Raw genomic sequence first — 15,658 nt, forward strand, 5'->3', positions numbered from 1 at the left:
CCAGAGACCCTAGAGTGCTCCCACCCCCTCCCACCGAGAGGGGACACAGTGCGGGCATCTGGGAGCTGGAAGTGGGCCCTAAGCAGACACCTCAGAAATCTGTCAGCCAGATCTTGGACTTTCCAGCCCCTGGAACTATGAGAAATAAATTTCTGTTGTTTATAAGCCACCCAGCCTGTGGAGTGTTCCTGCAGCCACCTAAATGGTCTAAAACAATATCCTTCTAAACAACCCAAACACTTAGAAACAAAAACATACGGAGCACAGAAGCTGAAGCCAAAGGAAGCAGTTTCTGAGACCCTGGTCTACCTTTGTGTCTGGTTACATCTGTTCACCATGAAGGGATGAGTGACCCGAGGCAACCCCAGGGAGGGCCAGATGGCTGAGTGAGGCTGACTGTGGGGATGGACACAGAGCCCAGAGCAGCACAGCCCCCGAGTGCAAGCAGCTTCACGTGGATATAAGTTTACAAACAACACGCCTGGAGACCCAGAGGAACAGCCTGGGCTGCCCGGGTTGACCCAAGCACACGGTCACCACCTCGTCCCCGAGTCTCAGCTCTGTCCATCCACAGCAGGCAGGCCACGTTCTCTCCTGCGGTCATGCTCCACAAACACGGGACTGCGAGGATCCTCCAGGCTGCTCTGTGACCTGTTGTCTCCGCAGAGCTGAGTAGAGGACATTCACACCCCACCTCCAGCCAGAGACGATTTTCAGAGCGTGACAGATGAGGGCTACCCAAGGGAGAGACCCAGCCATAGAGACCCAGCCCCAAAGGCAGGTAGGCTCTGGTTGGCCAGGTGACTGGAGATCCTTGGGTGGGACCATCTCATCCCTGGAGAGGGCCCATTCTGCTAGGACTCCTTGCCGGGGGAAAGGTCATCAAGAGTGGGCTTCTGAAGGGTATGGGTCCTGCCTGCCAGGTCTCTCTGGCCTCCCCTCCAAGGCCAGCCCCACCGCTGGTCCCAGCAAAGATGTGCTGGAGCCAACAAGCCTCGTCAAAAGACCACCCTGGAACTGGAAGAGAGACAGCAACCAGAGACAGGCTTCCACCTGCTGCTCTGGGGCCTCCAAGACCAGCCTCTGACCACCACCACCCCCACCAGGAAACCCAGCAGGCAGGGGTCCTGGGAAGCCCCAGGTGGTTCTGAAATGCACACGGGACAGGCTGGTCCCTCCACCCACCCACAATCCCCTGGCTCGAAGCCCTCAGAACTCTGACATTCTGGGGTGGGGTTCTAGGGGGTCCCCCAGTCACTCCCTATCTGCAAAACGGGCATGAGGACTTGTGAGCCCCAAGAGACGGACCTCTCTGAATACCCTGAAATAAAACAGGAACCCCCAGGGCAGGATGACTCTTTATCGGAGAAAGCACACACAGCACAGATGGAGCTCAGCCAGCACGCGGGCTCACAGGACCCCAGCGCAGAGGGGCCTGACTCCCAGGGGCCTGGGGAGGAGGCCTGCGCTGGGCGCCCCAGGCCACGGCTGTGGGCAGACAGGGGGTCTCGGGCGGTGCTCGGGCTCCCCGCCAGGAGGGTCAGACCCAGCGCCGCGGGCGCTGCAAACACCGCGCACACACTCCGTCCAGGCCCCGCTCAGGGGCGCGTGGGCGGGCCGGGCCCAGGCCGGGAGCGCCGGCGCGGCCCAGGGCAGGTGGGACCAGGCCGGGGGTGGGGTCAGGGCCCGCGCAAGAGGCGGGGTCGGGGCCGGGGGCGGGGTCAGAGCCCGCGCAGGAGGCGGGGTCGGGGCCGGGGGCGGGGTCAGAGCCCGCGCAGGAGGCGGGGTCAGGGCAGGAGGCCGGGCCCGACGCCCAGCCTGGACCGTGGGCACAGCAGCAGCAATTTGGGCTCCGGCCTTGGTGCGTTTTGCCCCGCGGCCCAAGGAGGACGAGCCCGAGCAGCACGAGCGCAGTGGGCTGCGTCCCGGGGCGGGGGTGAGGGGGAGGGGAGCCCTGCCCACGGTGGCCAGAGAGGGCGGCTCCCCGGGACCCCCCCCACCCCCACCCCCACCCCGCCGGCCTGGCCTTCCCTCTGCGGCGGCCCCGCCCGCGGGCCTCACAGCAGCTGGTCTGGGCGCTTGCTGCGCCACACGACCAGGCCGGCCATGGCCACGGTCAGCAGGACCGGCACGGCGATGAGCGGGATGAGCACCTCATCCGGGGGGTCCTCCCAGTGCGTCCTGTCCACCGTGCAGTTGGCGAAGAACTGCCTGTGGACGCCGGTGATGAAGCCCTGCGCCAGGGGGTTGGGCCAGTAGCAGCCCACCACGTTGGTCTCCACTTCCGTGCAGTTGGTGAAGCTCTCGTAGTACCTGCAAAGGCGGACGGCGTGACAGGCGCCCCTCCTGCTGCCCCCGAGGGCAGGGAATGGGGGCCCAGTCCTAGGCCCCCTCATACCGGGGACCCTATGGCACCCCACTCCCGGCCTCCTGGCCCAGAGGCTCCTGGGCAAGGTGATCATCCCCACACACACCAAGCCTTACCCCCTGGGTCTCAGCTGCCTCCCCCACGGCACAAGTGCTCTCTACACCACCTGGCAGGATGCCTGCCACACATCCCTGTGTCCCCATGCCCCCACGCCAGTGACATGACCTCATCAAGCCCAACCCTCCCACCTCCCACCTCAAGGAAGAGCTAACCCAGCAAGGGAGCCCCCAGCCTGGACCCAGCCTCCAGGACCCCCAGGACTTCCCAGACCTGCCCAGAGGACACATCAGGCCTGACCCCTTTCTCCAAGGCAGAGGGGTGCACGACCTGCAAGCCCTTCATGATCTAAGATGCTCTGTGGGCCCCAGGGGAGAGGTCTCTCCAAGGCCAGGGGCCAGCTGCCTCATTTGCCAGGTCAGGCTCGACTCCCCTCCCCCACAGGCCTCCCTGTCCATGTCATCAAACCTCTGAAGGGCACTCAGCAAGCCACCCATGAGGTGCCACCTCTGTCCAGCAGGAGGGCTCTGGGCAGGTCTACCGGCCGACCAAGGTGCAGCTACGGTGACCCAGAGTTAGCCGGACAGCCACCTCACCCTGAGCACAGCCAGCCACCTCTGGAGGCAGGAGCCTGCACTGGAACCACCACCCGAGATGCTCTGGAGGGAGGGCTGGGCAGACACCTGCCAGGGGCACCAGCTCTGCCCATGCCCATGCCTTCCCACACCTGGCTGAGTGCTGCACCCAGGATAGGAACAGGGGGGCCAGGAGTCCCGACTTCGGCTCCCCGCAGGAATGAAAGCTGGGGTGAGGCAGGCCTGAGGCTCTGTGCCCACGTCCTCCTTTCACCCTGTCCTGGGGAACGTGGCCTGGCCTGAGCCATCAGGAAGGAACTGCTTCCTCCACAAACGCTGTCTCTGCCCAACAAGGGGTAGGAGACGAGGAGGAGTGGACTCACTTCGCCAGGTCTCCGGGTACCCAGCCCTCCTGGCAGCCCCCGGCTGTGTCCTAGTCCAGAAGCTGGAATGCAGGTCACACACCTGAGCCCCCCAGGTAATGCCTCCAAGGAGGAGCCCGCACAGCAGAAGAGAGCCAGAAATAGAAGGGACGGCCTGAATCATGTCCAGAGCCTGGGACCTGCCCAGGTCACGTCCCCAGGAAGGCCATCATCCCCAGACCCGCCCAACACACACTGGGGCTCAGCTACCTGCTGCCCAGGAGATCTCCAGCCTGGCCTTTGCTCAGGGCAGCCCTCGTGCCCTGAGTCTGACCAGAGCCCTATGCGCTGACTCCCCTGCCCCCAGAAAGGCCACTGCCACCCTCCCCAGACTGGAGACGAGCCCGAGGCCGGATGAGGTGCTGTTTGCATGACCTCAGGGCACCAGGGTCCCATCACGGTTTGTACTCTCCCAGCATCCCCTGGTCACCCGGGGCCTCCCTTTGGTGAGGCTCCCAGAAGACCCTCCCTCCAGCTACTGGGGTGCTGCGTACATAGTAAAGAAGATGCAGCTGTAGCCCTGATGGCAACCATGGGTCCCCAGCCCCCTGCCAGATGCCCTCACCCACCAGGCAGGCACTTTCCCAACTAGGCTCCCTACTCCACCTCTTGCTTTCCCTTCGAGATTGGCTGCATGCCATGCTGCTTATGGGCGATACAGCACGGCAGCTGGAAACCTTGCTAGCAGCCACCCCTTAATGGGATGGAGGGGGTCTCCCTCCTCAGCAGGCTGGCTCTGAGGTGAAGTCAAGGGCGGTGACCTCGGGCACAGGTCACCGCGGGGACAGGCCACCCTGGGGCTCGCTGCCACTGCCACCCCGCCGCCGGAGGCCCACCCAGGGTTGCCTCTCCCGCTCTGCCTCTGCATCCTCAGGGTGTGCTCACTATCTCGGGGCGCGGGGGCAGCCACCCCTGCCTCCTAGGAAAGGGTGCCCGGGAAACACGAGGTGAGCGCTCCACATGTCTGACAGTGTTTCCATGATGACGGATTGGGGGGAAGCATTCTAGAATTCTGAAGCGCCAGGCCCCCGCCTCCGGGTCTCCAGGGCTGCGTGGAGAGCCTGAAGCCCCAATTCTTCACCTGTGTGTCTAGCCCGTGTTAGCCTCTCCGCACACGTGCCTCGGCCCCTTCCTGGCCCACACCGTTGGGCCAGGTGCCAGGGACCTCTCCCTCGCCCTCTTTCTCCCACTCCCCACTCAGGGTCTGCAAACCTGAGCCCTCACCGGGAAAGGGCCCTGAGTTTCTCCCTGTGTCCCTTGCCTGCCTCCTAGAACTCCTGCCCCGGGATGCCTGGCCTGCTAGCTGACCCCTGGCTGCCTCCGGCTCCCAGCTCTGTCCTTCTGCTTCTGAGGAAATCTCCTCCCACAGTCATCTTCTGCTCCGTGTTCCTGTCCAGGGGCGCATTCTGTGTCTACAGCGCCTCCTCTCACTCCTCTCCGTGCCTCTGGGGCACTGATATGGCCCTGGGATCTCCCAGTGCTGCAAGGGGCCTCGAGGTGCTGGACTCTGCCCTGCTCTTCCCAGAAGAGCCCTTTATCAGAGTCCCAGTCCCTCCCGGACACTCATGGCTGGCGGGGGCCTGGGCCTGGGGAGAGGGGCTGCCTGGAGCCTCCAGGGCTCTGCTGGGCCGTCCGAGGGGAGCCCCGGCGGCCCCACACCTCGGGAAGGACAGCTCACCCCAGGGGTCACCTTCCAGGTCCGGTGGAAGGGACGGGCAGGTGCCAGCCGCTGTCCCCAGATCCCCTGCTCTCCATCCCCAACAGCTGTTCCAGGGGCTTCCGTGCCCAGGGCCCCAGCAGACAGTGGTTCTGGGAGGGAGGTCCATACCCCCAATCCCTGCGTGGACCTGGTACAGTGGTTGTGGGGGAACTGTTCCTGGATGAAACAGAATGAAATTTCTGCATCTGCTGGAAATGTGCAGGGGCAGGCACGCTCTGGGCAGGGGATGGCATGAGGGGGTAAGCGGGGGCAGGCGTGGGCAGGGGTGGGCAGGGGAGGGTAGGCAGGGGCACAGGTGGGCAGGGGAGGGCAGATAGTGGTGGGGGGGCAGGGGAGGGCAGGCAGTGGGGGGGGCAGAGCAGCGGCACTCACACAATGAACTCCGACAGGTTGCACCACTTCCAGACGTCCACCTTGTGCATCATGTCGGCGAAGGCCTTCCCACACCGGGGCAGCTTCTCCAACATGCGTGTCTCGTTGCAGCCACCCACTCGGGGACACCCACCTGGAGAGGGAACAGCCACGGGCATCACACTGCTGGGAACGTGGTTTGCAAGGTGATCCTGGAGCCCTCCTGCTGACACCACCCACCCACCACAGGCGGAAGAGGGGTCTCTCGGGCTGGCCTCCCCCCGTATGGCCCAGGGAGGTAAAGCCCCTACCAAGAGGGGGCCCACATGGGTGGTGCCTAGATGGGACCCAGAGGGCCGCAGCCTCCTGACGGGGAGTGGGAGAAAGAGGGCGAGGGAGGGCAGCAGGCAGGGGATGCGTGTCCCGGGAGGGCGGGGAGGCAAGAACAGAATGGCTCTGGTGGAGGGTGGGGTGGGGAGTGGGTCCCACCAATCAGGGATGGGGAGAGGCCCCACTGCTCCTCCAGGGTCCAGGGTTCCCTGAGCACATCCCCAGAAGGATCCTGCGTGTCTGGGCCCTCTAGGAGCACAAGGCCCCCATGGGGTTGCACCCGCATCCCAGGAGGCCCAGGGCTGACCCTGACACAGGGACTCACATTCCAGAGGCAGAAGCCAGACCATCAGTCACTCCCCAGGTCTGGTACGGGTCCCCCCAAGGTTCCCAGCACCCCACTCCCCACTGCACCTCCACCCCTGGCACCCCCATGCCTCCACCCCCACCCTCCCCAGCTCATTTCCCTACTGAGCAGCCCCCACCTTCAGGACCAGCCCACTGTTCCACCCCAGACACCCCTTATAAGCTTCCTTCCTGTGGCCCCTGCTTTGGCTCCCAGCACACCATCGAGAGAAAGCCCTGCTATGTGTGCACACGTGTGTGTACATGTGTGCATGTGTGCGCATACAGCCCTGCCGTGTATGTCCTGGTGTGTGTGTGTGTGTGTGTGTGTGTGTGAGTGTGTGTGTGTGAGTGTATGCGTACATGTGTGTATATCTCTGTGTGTGTCCTGGCAGGAAAAACCACAGGGAAGGACACAGGAGAGAGGCCCACACCCAGAACTGGGCAGACCTGGGCTCACACTGAGCATCACTAGGCAGCAGCTGACCCCAGTTTCCCCATTGGCAAACTGAGGGAAACAGGCCATGTCTCACAGGGGGGCTGTAAGGTCAGGCATTAGGCATGTGCCCAGAGGCTCCCGATGCTCTTACTGTAGGTGTTTGATAAACACCCACTGCTCCCTCACTCCTCTAACCACAAGCACCTCACTGGTATTCCAAAAAGACTTTTCAAGAGAATGGATGGATGGATGAATCAATGAATGAATGATTAGTTCCTAAGGGCAGCAGAACAGATTTCACCGTCTGAGCACAAGTAAATGCATCAAAAGGAAATGGTGGGTTTGGATCCACTCAGATCCTGCTCTGCAGGCCAGGTCATCGCCAGGGGAGGCCACAGGGTGCCCTGTGTGGAAACCCGTGCCAGGCTCAGGGAGGGGCTTGCGCCATACAGAAGGTGACTCATGACCATGAAGTGCCTCTGGGAACAGAAGGGGAGGCAAGAGAGAAGAGGGCAACGCAGTAAAAACTCTAAAAAAATAATTAAGTCCAAAAGAAGACCGAAAAAAAAAAAGAAGAGAAAAAGTTCTGACGACACAAAAGTAGATGTAAACCAAACCATGTCAACAGTCAGATTGAGGGGCACCTGAAGGGTTCAGTGGTGGGACATGCGACTCCTGATCTTGGGTTTGTGAGTTCGATCCCCATATTGGCGTAGAGATTACTCAAAAATAAAAGCTTTAAAAAAAATAGATTGAGAGTCAATGGCCTAAACACCCTAATTAAGAAGCAAAGTTGTTAGATGAGATCAAAGAATAAGCCCCAACTATAGGCAGTACACAAGAATCCTACTTTAAAGAAAAAGAGTCAATTATTTTCAAAGAAAAGGGTGGAAAAAGACATACCATCCTACCACTAATCCAAAGAAAGGTGGAGTGCCAATGTGAGTGTTGAACAAAGTATATTTCAGAGCCAAGAATATTATCAGCAATAAGGAGGGTCTTTTATAATGATAAATGGTTCAGTTCACCGGGAAAACATAGCAATGCTAAACACGTATGCACCTAATAACAGAGCATCAAAACATAGGAGGCAAAAATGGATAGGACTGCAAGGAACAAAATGACAAATCCACAATTATAGCTGAGAATTAAATACTCTTCTCTCAATAATTTGCAGAACAAACGAATAGAGAAAAAAATAGAGAAAAAATAAGTGAGATACAGAACAGTGAACAGTGAAGGAGTGCCAGGTACAGACAGAAAGCCATGAAGCCAGACTTCACTTTGCCTATGGGTGGGCACCCACAGTTACTAGGAGTGAAGGGGAGGCAGTGGGGTTGGAAAGGTGGACCCAGAGCCAGACTGGTGCAGGCCCCCCAGGGCAGTTTTCAACCCTGGAACTCTCCCCTGAACCCAATCTCAGAGCTTGCACTCACAGAGTCGAGGCAAACAGCTGACAGTCCTTCCAGAGGAGCTTGCCATCTCAATACCCCACCAATGTACACAACGTGCCCTGTCCTAAGTAAGGTCCTACTCGTGGAGGCTCTTAAAGACAGGATCATCACACAGGGGAAGTCACCCACCTGCTCAGTCACACAGTGGAGGGCAAGCCCCAAGCTACCTGCCTGCAGAGCTGACCTCCCTGGCCTGTCACGCTGGCGTGGGATGACACCCTCATGCCAATCCCATCCTTGGTTTGCCTGAGGAGCAGCATCATGCCTCCTGCCCCGCATCCCCCTCGTTTAAATCCCCCTCGTTTAAATGCCCAGAGGAAAAGTGACTTTCCCACAGCCAAATGCAGTGTCAGCGTGGTCCAGGGTGTACCATGGGCTGGCCTCGTTCCACTGCCCTGCCCAGATGCACCTGCCCAGCCACTGGCAGGAAGGTAGCCCTGGGTCCCAGGCCACATGGGCATGGTGTTGGTGATTTGGGAGTGCGGGCCCTCGGGGGCCACGTGGAGGGGGATGATGATGAAGCAGCCTATGTTCCTTTCTCCCATCACTGCCCTATTCCAAAGGCACCTTCCTCTGCAGCTCCCCAGTGGGCTTCCCACCACAGGTGCTTTGCTTCTTAATTAGGGTGTTTAGGCCATTGACTCTCAATCTATTTTTTGCCACCAGCATTCTGCACACCTAGCCCTTGGGCCCATCCCTGAGCCTGGCCGTTCCCTGATGGGATCATCACAGCATCCCATCTGAGTCTCCTAAGCTCCATCCACCTCCCACATGTGCATAAGCCACATTATGTCCCACACTGTCACCTCCTCCTGGCTGCTGCCACACTCCCAGCGAAAACCCACCTTTATCCAGACTACCTACCTGATCCGACAGCGGGACTGGACCCTGACACCTGGACCTGCACCTCTGGACCCCCTGGGACCCCTGGACCTAGACCCCTTGGACCTGGGTCCCCTAAGGCTGCATCTCCTGGACCTGGACCCCAGAAGCTCCTAGACCTGGAAGTCCTGAACCCCAGCATACCCTAACCATCTGCTGTTGGATCACTAAGACCCAGCCCAGCGCTTCCTTCCTCTTGTTCTCCTCCCTCTGCCCTAGGACCCTTGCTCTTCTCTCCTCTCTGCCTCCTTCTTCCTGGACTAGAGTCTCCACCCAGCAGTGCAGCAGGAGCTGGCCAGCGCTGGCTGAAAGTATGCCACTGAGCACCATGGGGGGTGCTGTGAGGATGCTAGGGCAGTGCCACCTCTGTCTGCACAAAGCAGGCACCAGAAGTGTCCCAGGGCAGGGGGAGGGGGCACGTTCTAGCATCATCTCTGATGCGCGCCCTGCTCAAAGGGCTCCCAGCAAACCCAACAACCCAGCCAGTGTCAGAACAGCAGGTACAGACACAGATTCCTGACAGCTCAGAGAAAGTGGGCGGCTGCCACAAGCTACCAGCTGCATCAGAAAAGGTCTTGGGAATTAAACTGAAATACAAAACTAGTTGGTTCCATCAGGGCAACAAAGAAAATGTGGTACTGTGCTCCTTTTGTCTAGGGGACTTCCAGAGACTCCAGAAGATGATAACCCGCCAAACCGATGCATTTCCTGGAGAAAGGCCTTTTATAGCGGGGCATTTGCAAGTGGATTGCGGGAGCCTCTCGTCCTCCTCAGATGGAGACGGGGTGCAACCACACCAGCCACCAGGCTCTGAGCGACAGGCACAGCCAGCAAGGCCAAAGTTTCTAGAAGGTTCTGCCCCTGCCCCTGATGGGGCAGTCTCCCCTGGAGTCCCCTCCCCACCCGGGGCCTCACTTACTTATCTATAAAAGCAGCCGTGAAAAAAATAATAATAATAATAAATAAAAGCAGCCTTGAGGTCAGAAGACCTGCAAGACACCCGTCAGCCAACCACATCTGGGCAGCCACCGTGTCACTGGGGTACATGCTATCATGCCACTGCACCCGGGCCCGAGTCAGGGCGACAGGAGCTAGTGCGGCATCAGGACGTCATTACCCTTACCACTGGCAAAAAGAGGACAGTGTCACGTTCACACACGGCACTGGCGCTGCCTGGGGTACCACCAGCTCCTGGAGCCACACACAGGTGCCAGGCACTGGCGGGCGCCTTCCCACGCATCCCTGTGTCTGAGTCAAAGCCTCGGGGGCTGGCACAGTGGTTATCGGGACTAAGATGATGGAATCCAACTAAAGGTAATGATGACCCTTCACATGTTGCCATTCCTACATCTACGTTGCAGTGGGGGAAACTGAGTCCAGAGCCAGTAAGTAAGTGCCTTACCCCGTCCTGGGGTTGAGCATTTGCAAGAGGGAGCCCCCAGGGTTTGCACTCAGGCCAAAGGGTGCAGTCAGGGAGCTGGCCAGACACGAGCCCCAGCTGGGGGCTTCTGCTGAACCTCACCATCCCAGGGCCCTGCATGGTGGCTGCTGCCTCTGAACGGGGGTCTGGAATTGCCCGAGACAGCTGAAGTCACCTTCCTGGCCTGGCCCTCCACAGCCCATCCTCAAGGGGCCTCTGCCAGCAGGAAGAACCAGTCCCCCAGCTGGCCCCGCTTCCTGGACAGCCGGGCCCCCACTTTGCTCAGGTGCCGGCAGCAGCCCTGGGACCCTCGCTCCAGATGCAGCCACCTCCAGAGCTCGGCCCCACCTCTGACAAATGGAGTGTGACCAAGAGCAGGTTTTGCCTTTCCCTGCATCCTACCTGGTCAGCAGCCACCTCCCAAGGCCGCCCCCCCCGCCCTCCGGCAGGACCAGCCCTGGGCTGGGTGTGCAGAGAGGCTGGCCCGGTGCCTCCCCAGCCAGGCACCCCCCCCCCCCGACCAAGTTCCATGGCAGGGAGACCGTGGAGCCACCGAAGGAGGACCAGATGTTGTGAATGCAGAAGACGTTGGTGCGGGGTCTGCCCTACTGGAGGCAGGTCCAGGGAGCCCCTACTGGCCTTGGGATGAAGCAAAGGGCTCCCTTTCCCCCAGGAGCCAAAATCTCCATCCCAGGGGCCTTGAGTTTGAAGCTTACTGAAATCCCACCTCATTGTGCTCATGTCCAGAAGCCACCAGAAAAAATCCGCCTAATTCTAGGCTCTAACCCTGGAGGGTGAGATGAAGCCACACTGCTCCCCCAGACATCTCTGGGGGAAGGGCCGCCCAGAGAGCGGGAACCCGAGGGGCAATCCAGCCCTTTCCCACCTTGGAACCTGTTCCAAATCAGCAAAGCTGATGATTTCAAACAAGCTCAACTTTGTGTCTTACAGCCAGAGACACAGGTCAGCTAGGGCAAGGCCTACATCCCAAAGGACCAGGGGACAGCGGCCCCCTGAGAGGTCCTGAGCGCCCAGCTCACCTCGGGGGGACCAGCGCTCCCACCTCAGCTCAGCAAACCTCCCAGGGAAGCCCTCCCCAGGCACACACACAGCCTCTTTGGATCATCTCTAGGAAAAAATTTTCCAAACAAGCTTTTCTTTCCATCCATCCCCGATCCGTATCCTCCCGGGAGCCCCAATTTCTCGTTGGAGAGGGGATCCGGGAGGGAAGCCTCGGGGGGTTGCCCCCTTCCCGGTCCTGGGAGCCGGGGGCACGCGCGCGCACACGCATCACAAACGCTGTGGACCAGTGCAGGTGCAAAGGACCCGTCCTGCGCAGTCTGGACGCCTCTCCCCGAAGCCCTGAGCGTGCGGTCCACGCCGAGGCCCCGGACGGGAGCTCACTCGCTAGCCGGCGGCCAAGTGGCAGCGGGACCTGCGCCACCCCCGCTCCTCGGGCCACCCCAGCCCGCCGCCGGCGGAGCCGCGCGACAGCCCGCGCCTCCCTCCCCAGCCCCGGCCCGTCGGCCTGGGCTCCTCGGGGGACCGTGGACGGGAGCGCCCCGGGAGGCTGCGGCCGGCGCCCGGGTCACACCTCGCGGCTCCGGAGCCGGGCGCGCCGGGCGGGCCGGGACCCGCGCAGGGCAGGAGGCGCGGCCCGGGCGGGTGCAGCCCGGTGGCCCCGAGGTCCCGGACCGGAGCGCGCCCCGCGGCCCCTTACCGCAGAGCAGCAGCAGCAGCAGCAGCCTTAGCTGCGGGCGCCGCCGCGCGCGCGCCTCCATGGCTGGATGGTTGCGGCTCGCGGTCGGCTCGGTCCCCGCTGGGTGCGCGGGGGGCTCCCGGGGACGCGGCCGAGGGTGGGGCCGCCGAGAGCCCGCCCCCAGCCTGCGCCCTCCCCCTCGGGGACGCGCCCACCCACTGAGGACACTCCCGCTTCCAGCGCGCGCGCTCCGCTAGGACGCGCCCTCCCAGGATGCGCGCTACCTCCCCCAGGACGCGCCCCCCCCAGCCGGGCGCACGCCCCCCACCGCGGGTGCGAGCCCCGGGCTGCTGTTCCGGGGTGCAGCCGGCGGGGCGGGGGCGAACTGGGGGCGCTGCTACGGAGTGGGCCGGAGTGCGGGCGTCTCTGGAGGGGCGGGGAGTGCGGGGGTGGCACCAGCCCGAGGGGGGTGCTGGGGGAGAGAGTTCTGTGTGCTGGTGCACGGAGAGGCCCCCAGAGTGAAGCGGCGGACCCCGAGTCTTTCCTGGCCCTGCGCCCCCCCATACTCTTCTGGGGGCTCCCCTGTGCCTTTGCAGCCCCCTGCACCAGCAACGGTGGGGGCCTGGGCCCTGCCCTGTGACCTCTGGGAAGCTGCAAAGGACAAAATCAGGGCCAGGAGAGTGACTGGTAGCCGGGAAGACCTGACCGCAAGGAGTGCTGGGGCCCTGGAGTGAGGGAGGCAGAGACTTGGACGATGACTTCTGTGGGTTTGGTCACCTCTGTCACTGTCAGCTCCTAGCACAGATCCTGGTCCCAGTGGACACCCGGCCACGCCGCTCTCCTGAGCCCCTTGGAGTGCAGGACCCCCCTGCCCTCCAGTGCCTGCGGTCTAACCCTGGGAGCCGAGCCAAAGGTGGGGCTCCCTCAGGGACTGCTCTCTGCTGGGGCCCATCCCAGACCAGAGGGACAGAGCAAATGTGCATGGGGGGAAGAACAGCTCAAGGGCTCGCCCCGAAGTCCAGGTGGTGGTGGCGGTGACGCACCACTGCTGGCTGCGCCAGCTGATCTAACCCTTCCTGCATTAGTTACAGGATCGAAGCTTTCTGTGCCTTTTCTGGAAGAAACCAAAATGATTTCAACGGAGACTTAAAGCTAATTAAAATTGATCAGCCTTCCTGCCTGCCTTCCACCAGAGGTGGTGGGGAGGGCAGGCACAGGAGCAACCCAAGCTGTCAGCTCACACAAGGGGGCCTTGGGCACAGCTCAGCCACATGCCAGCTGCCCTCCCTCAACTGCCCTGCACCAACCCAGGCAGAGCAAGAGCACGGGGCAGGTGCCTGGCAGCGTCCCAGGAGACTGCAGACCCAACCAGGCCAGACCTCCAAGACCCCCACATTTCCACCCCCTGGTGGGCTCTAGCGGCAGGATGGGTCATCAGAAGGACAGGTCAGAGAGCACCCAGAAGCCTGCTCAGCCTAGAGGCTGTGGCTCCGGGGGGCTAGAACTCGGGAATGAATAGCCAGGACCAGGGCCAGGCTGCAGTGATAAGAGCGCGAGGGCCTGCACGCTCCACCTGGGACCCATTCTGAGGTCTCCCTCTGAGGTCCTGCCCACCCAGGGCTCAGGAGTGCCTCGGACCTGCACAGACCGCTCCTTGTCCAGGGCCAAGAGGGAGCCCCTGCGCGCTCACTGTACACACACACACACACACACACACACACACGCACTTCCCCGCCCCCTCTTTCCCCCCTGCACACTCCCCCTGCACACACCCCCTGCGCACTGCCCCATAGGGTTCCCACAGCTAGTGAGGAGGGGTTAGGAGAGACTCCTGCCCTTTCCACCTCGTCCTGACTCCCTCCTGTCCTGGCACCCACTGGGCACATGGGCCCTGTGCACAGCTACCTCCCCAGCCACAAGCTCACTCCTCTCCTCTCCAGAGGGGCAGGTCAACAGTCCCTGGAGATCCAGGCTGGCATTACTGTTTGCTGTGACCCCTGGATCGTGGCAGAGGGGACATTCTAGGAACTCCAAGGCTGGGACATAAGCGGTTGGCAGCCGTCGCTCCACGCTCTGCAGAGCTGCTTCATCCTGGACCGGAGCAGCCCCATGAGCAACCCTGGGATGAGAGCCCACCACGTTCCAGCCACACGGACAGGCTGAGTGGGTTCCTGGGCCATCTCAACCCCCCCACACCCTGGAGCAGGACAGCCTCCCAGTGGAGCCAGTCACGCAGCGCAGTGAGCATTGTAGTGTCTGCTGTGTAAGGGGTGCTGGGCTGTGCACCCAGAAGGGGCACCCTGGGGGAAGGCTGAGCTCGAGAGGGGAAGGGGAGGGGAGGGTACACCCTAGACAGGGGGTGGGGACGCTGCATGGTAGATGCACAAGCAGTGAGAGGGACTGCAGCCTGCATCCCTCCCTCCCCAGCGACAGAAGCCCCCACCTCACTAGACAGCCCACGCCTAGAGCCCAGCCGATCGGGATCCCCGGGGGTCTCGGGGGCCAGCTGCAGGCCTCGGACCCAGGACGGAAAGGACACATCAGGCCCAGGGCAGGGGCTGCCCTGACATCTGGGTCCTTCCCTGAGCTCACTGGCTGAGACCCCAGAAGAGCCAGTGGCTCTTCCCCCAGCGCAGTCTTCCCCCACCCAGCCCTGAGAGGACCTGCTTTTGTGTCCTCTGGCCTGGCTTTCCACTTCTCTCCTGCCCCTTCATGTGGCTCCTGCTAGCTGCCAGTCGCCTCTGGCTCCCCCTGGCCCCCTGGCTGGGAGTGCCCCTCCCTGTCCTCCTGCTGCCTGGTGCCCTCCTCTCCTATACCTGGGACTCCACCCTGGCCCCATCCAGGGCACTGCTGGGCCCAGCAGGCAGTGGGCATTGGAGGGGGGTATGGCTCTGGCACTTGCCCATCCCTGCTCCAGAACGCACCTTCCCTGCACCCAGCCAGCCCTCCCCAGCCCCCTGACTCTCCTGCTCCCCCCCTCCCCCAGGAGTCCAGGCCCGGAATGCAGCCCAGCCGCCAGGTGGAGAATGTCCTGCTTGGGTGAGCTGCCCAGCCGCCCTCAGCTCAGCCCCCACACCCTTAAGAACAGGTCCAATCAGCTTCCCTAGGAATTCACCCCAAGCTCCCAAAGCTTCCTCTGGAACAGACATGCTCACCCCTCCTCCAGGAGGCTCAAGCAAATCTCCCCCACGTCCTGGTGGCTGCTCCTCCATCGGACGCCCCCAGGCCTGGAGGCATGCCATGCACAACAGCAGCTCTGCTCCCGGGTTTGGAGCAAGAGCCATGGAAGACTTAGGTGCGGCCAGGCTCCTCGCAGGTCCCGGGGAAGCTGCAGACCATAACTGCCCTGGCTCATCCCCAGGTTGGGGTGACGACCAGGGCCGAGGGGGCCAGTCAGTGCCCAGGGGGACGGAGGTTGGGGCAGAGGTGGGGAGGACCTGGACAGCTGGACGAGAGCAGCGCTCACTCCTAGTGCCCCATGTGTCTCCCCAGCCCTGTGGCCCCCAGCAGGTGCCTGTGGCATCAAAGAAGCCCAGCCCTCTGGTCCCACCTTTTGCAGCAGGCCTGCAGGCTCCTGTCCCCTCCTTGCTCCCCCC

The 15,658-nt window shown here is 62.1% G+C and overlaps 1 protein-coding gene across 1 annotated transcript; it reads right to left on the reverse strand.

The window, feature by feature from the left end:
• Positions 1-1,731: 1,731 nt before the first annotated feature.
• RAMP3 (receptor activity modifying protein 3) lies at positions 1,732-12,267 on the reverse strand. Its single transcript, XM_072763007.1, has 3 exons — positions 12,084-12,267; positions 5,515-5,647; positions 1,732-2,313 (listed from the first exon to the last, which is right to left on the reverse strand). Exons 1-3 carry the CDS (start codon positions 12,142-12,144, stop codon positions 2,058-2,060), a joined length of 450 nt encoding a protein of 149 aa, XP_072619108.1. The 5' UTR covers positions 12,145-12,267; the 3' UTR covers positions 1,732-2,057.
• Between the last annotated feature and the right edge of the window lie 3,391 nt (positions 12,268-15,658).

Source organism: Vulpes vulpes, chromosome 7 (genome assembly GCF_048418805.1).
Source record: "Vulpes vulpes isolate BD-2025 chromosome 7, VulVul3, whole genome shotgun sequence".
Lineage (NCBI taxonomy): Eukaryota > Metazoa > Chordata > Mammalia > Carnivora > Canidae > Vulpes > Vulpes vulpes.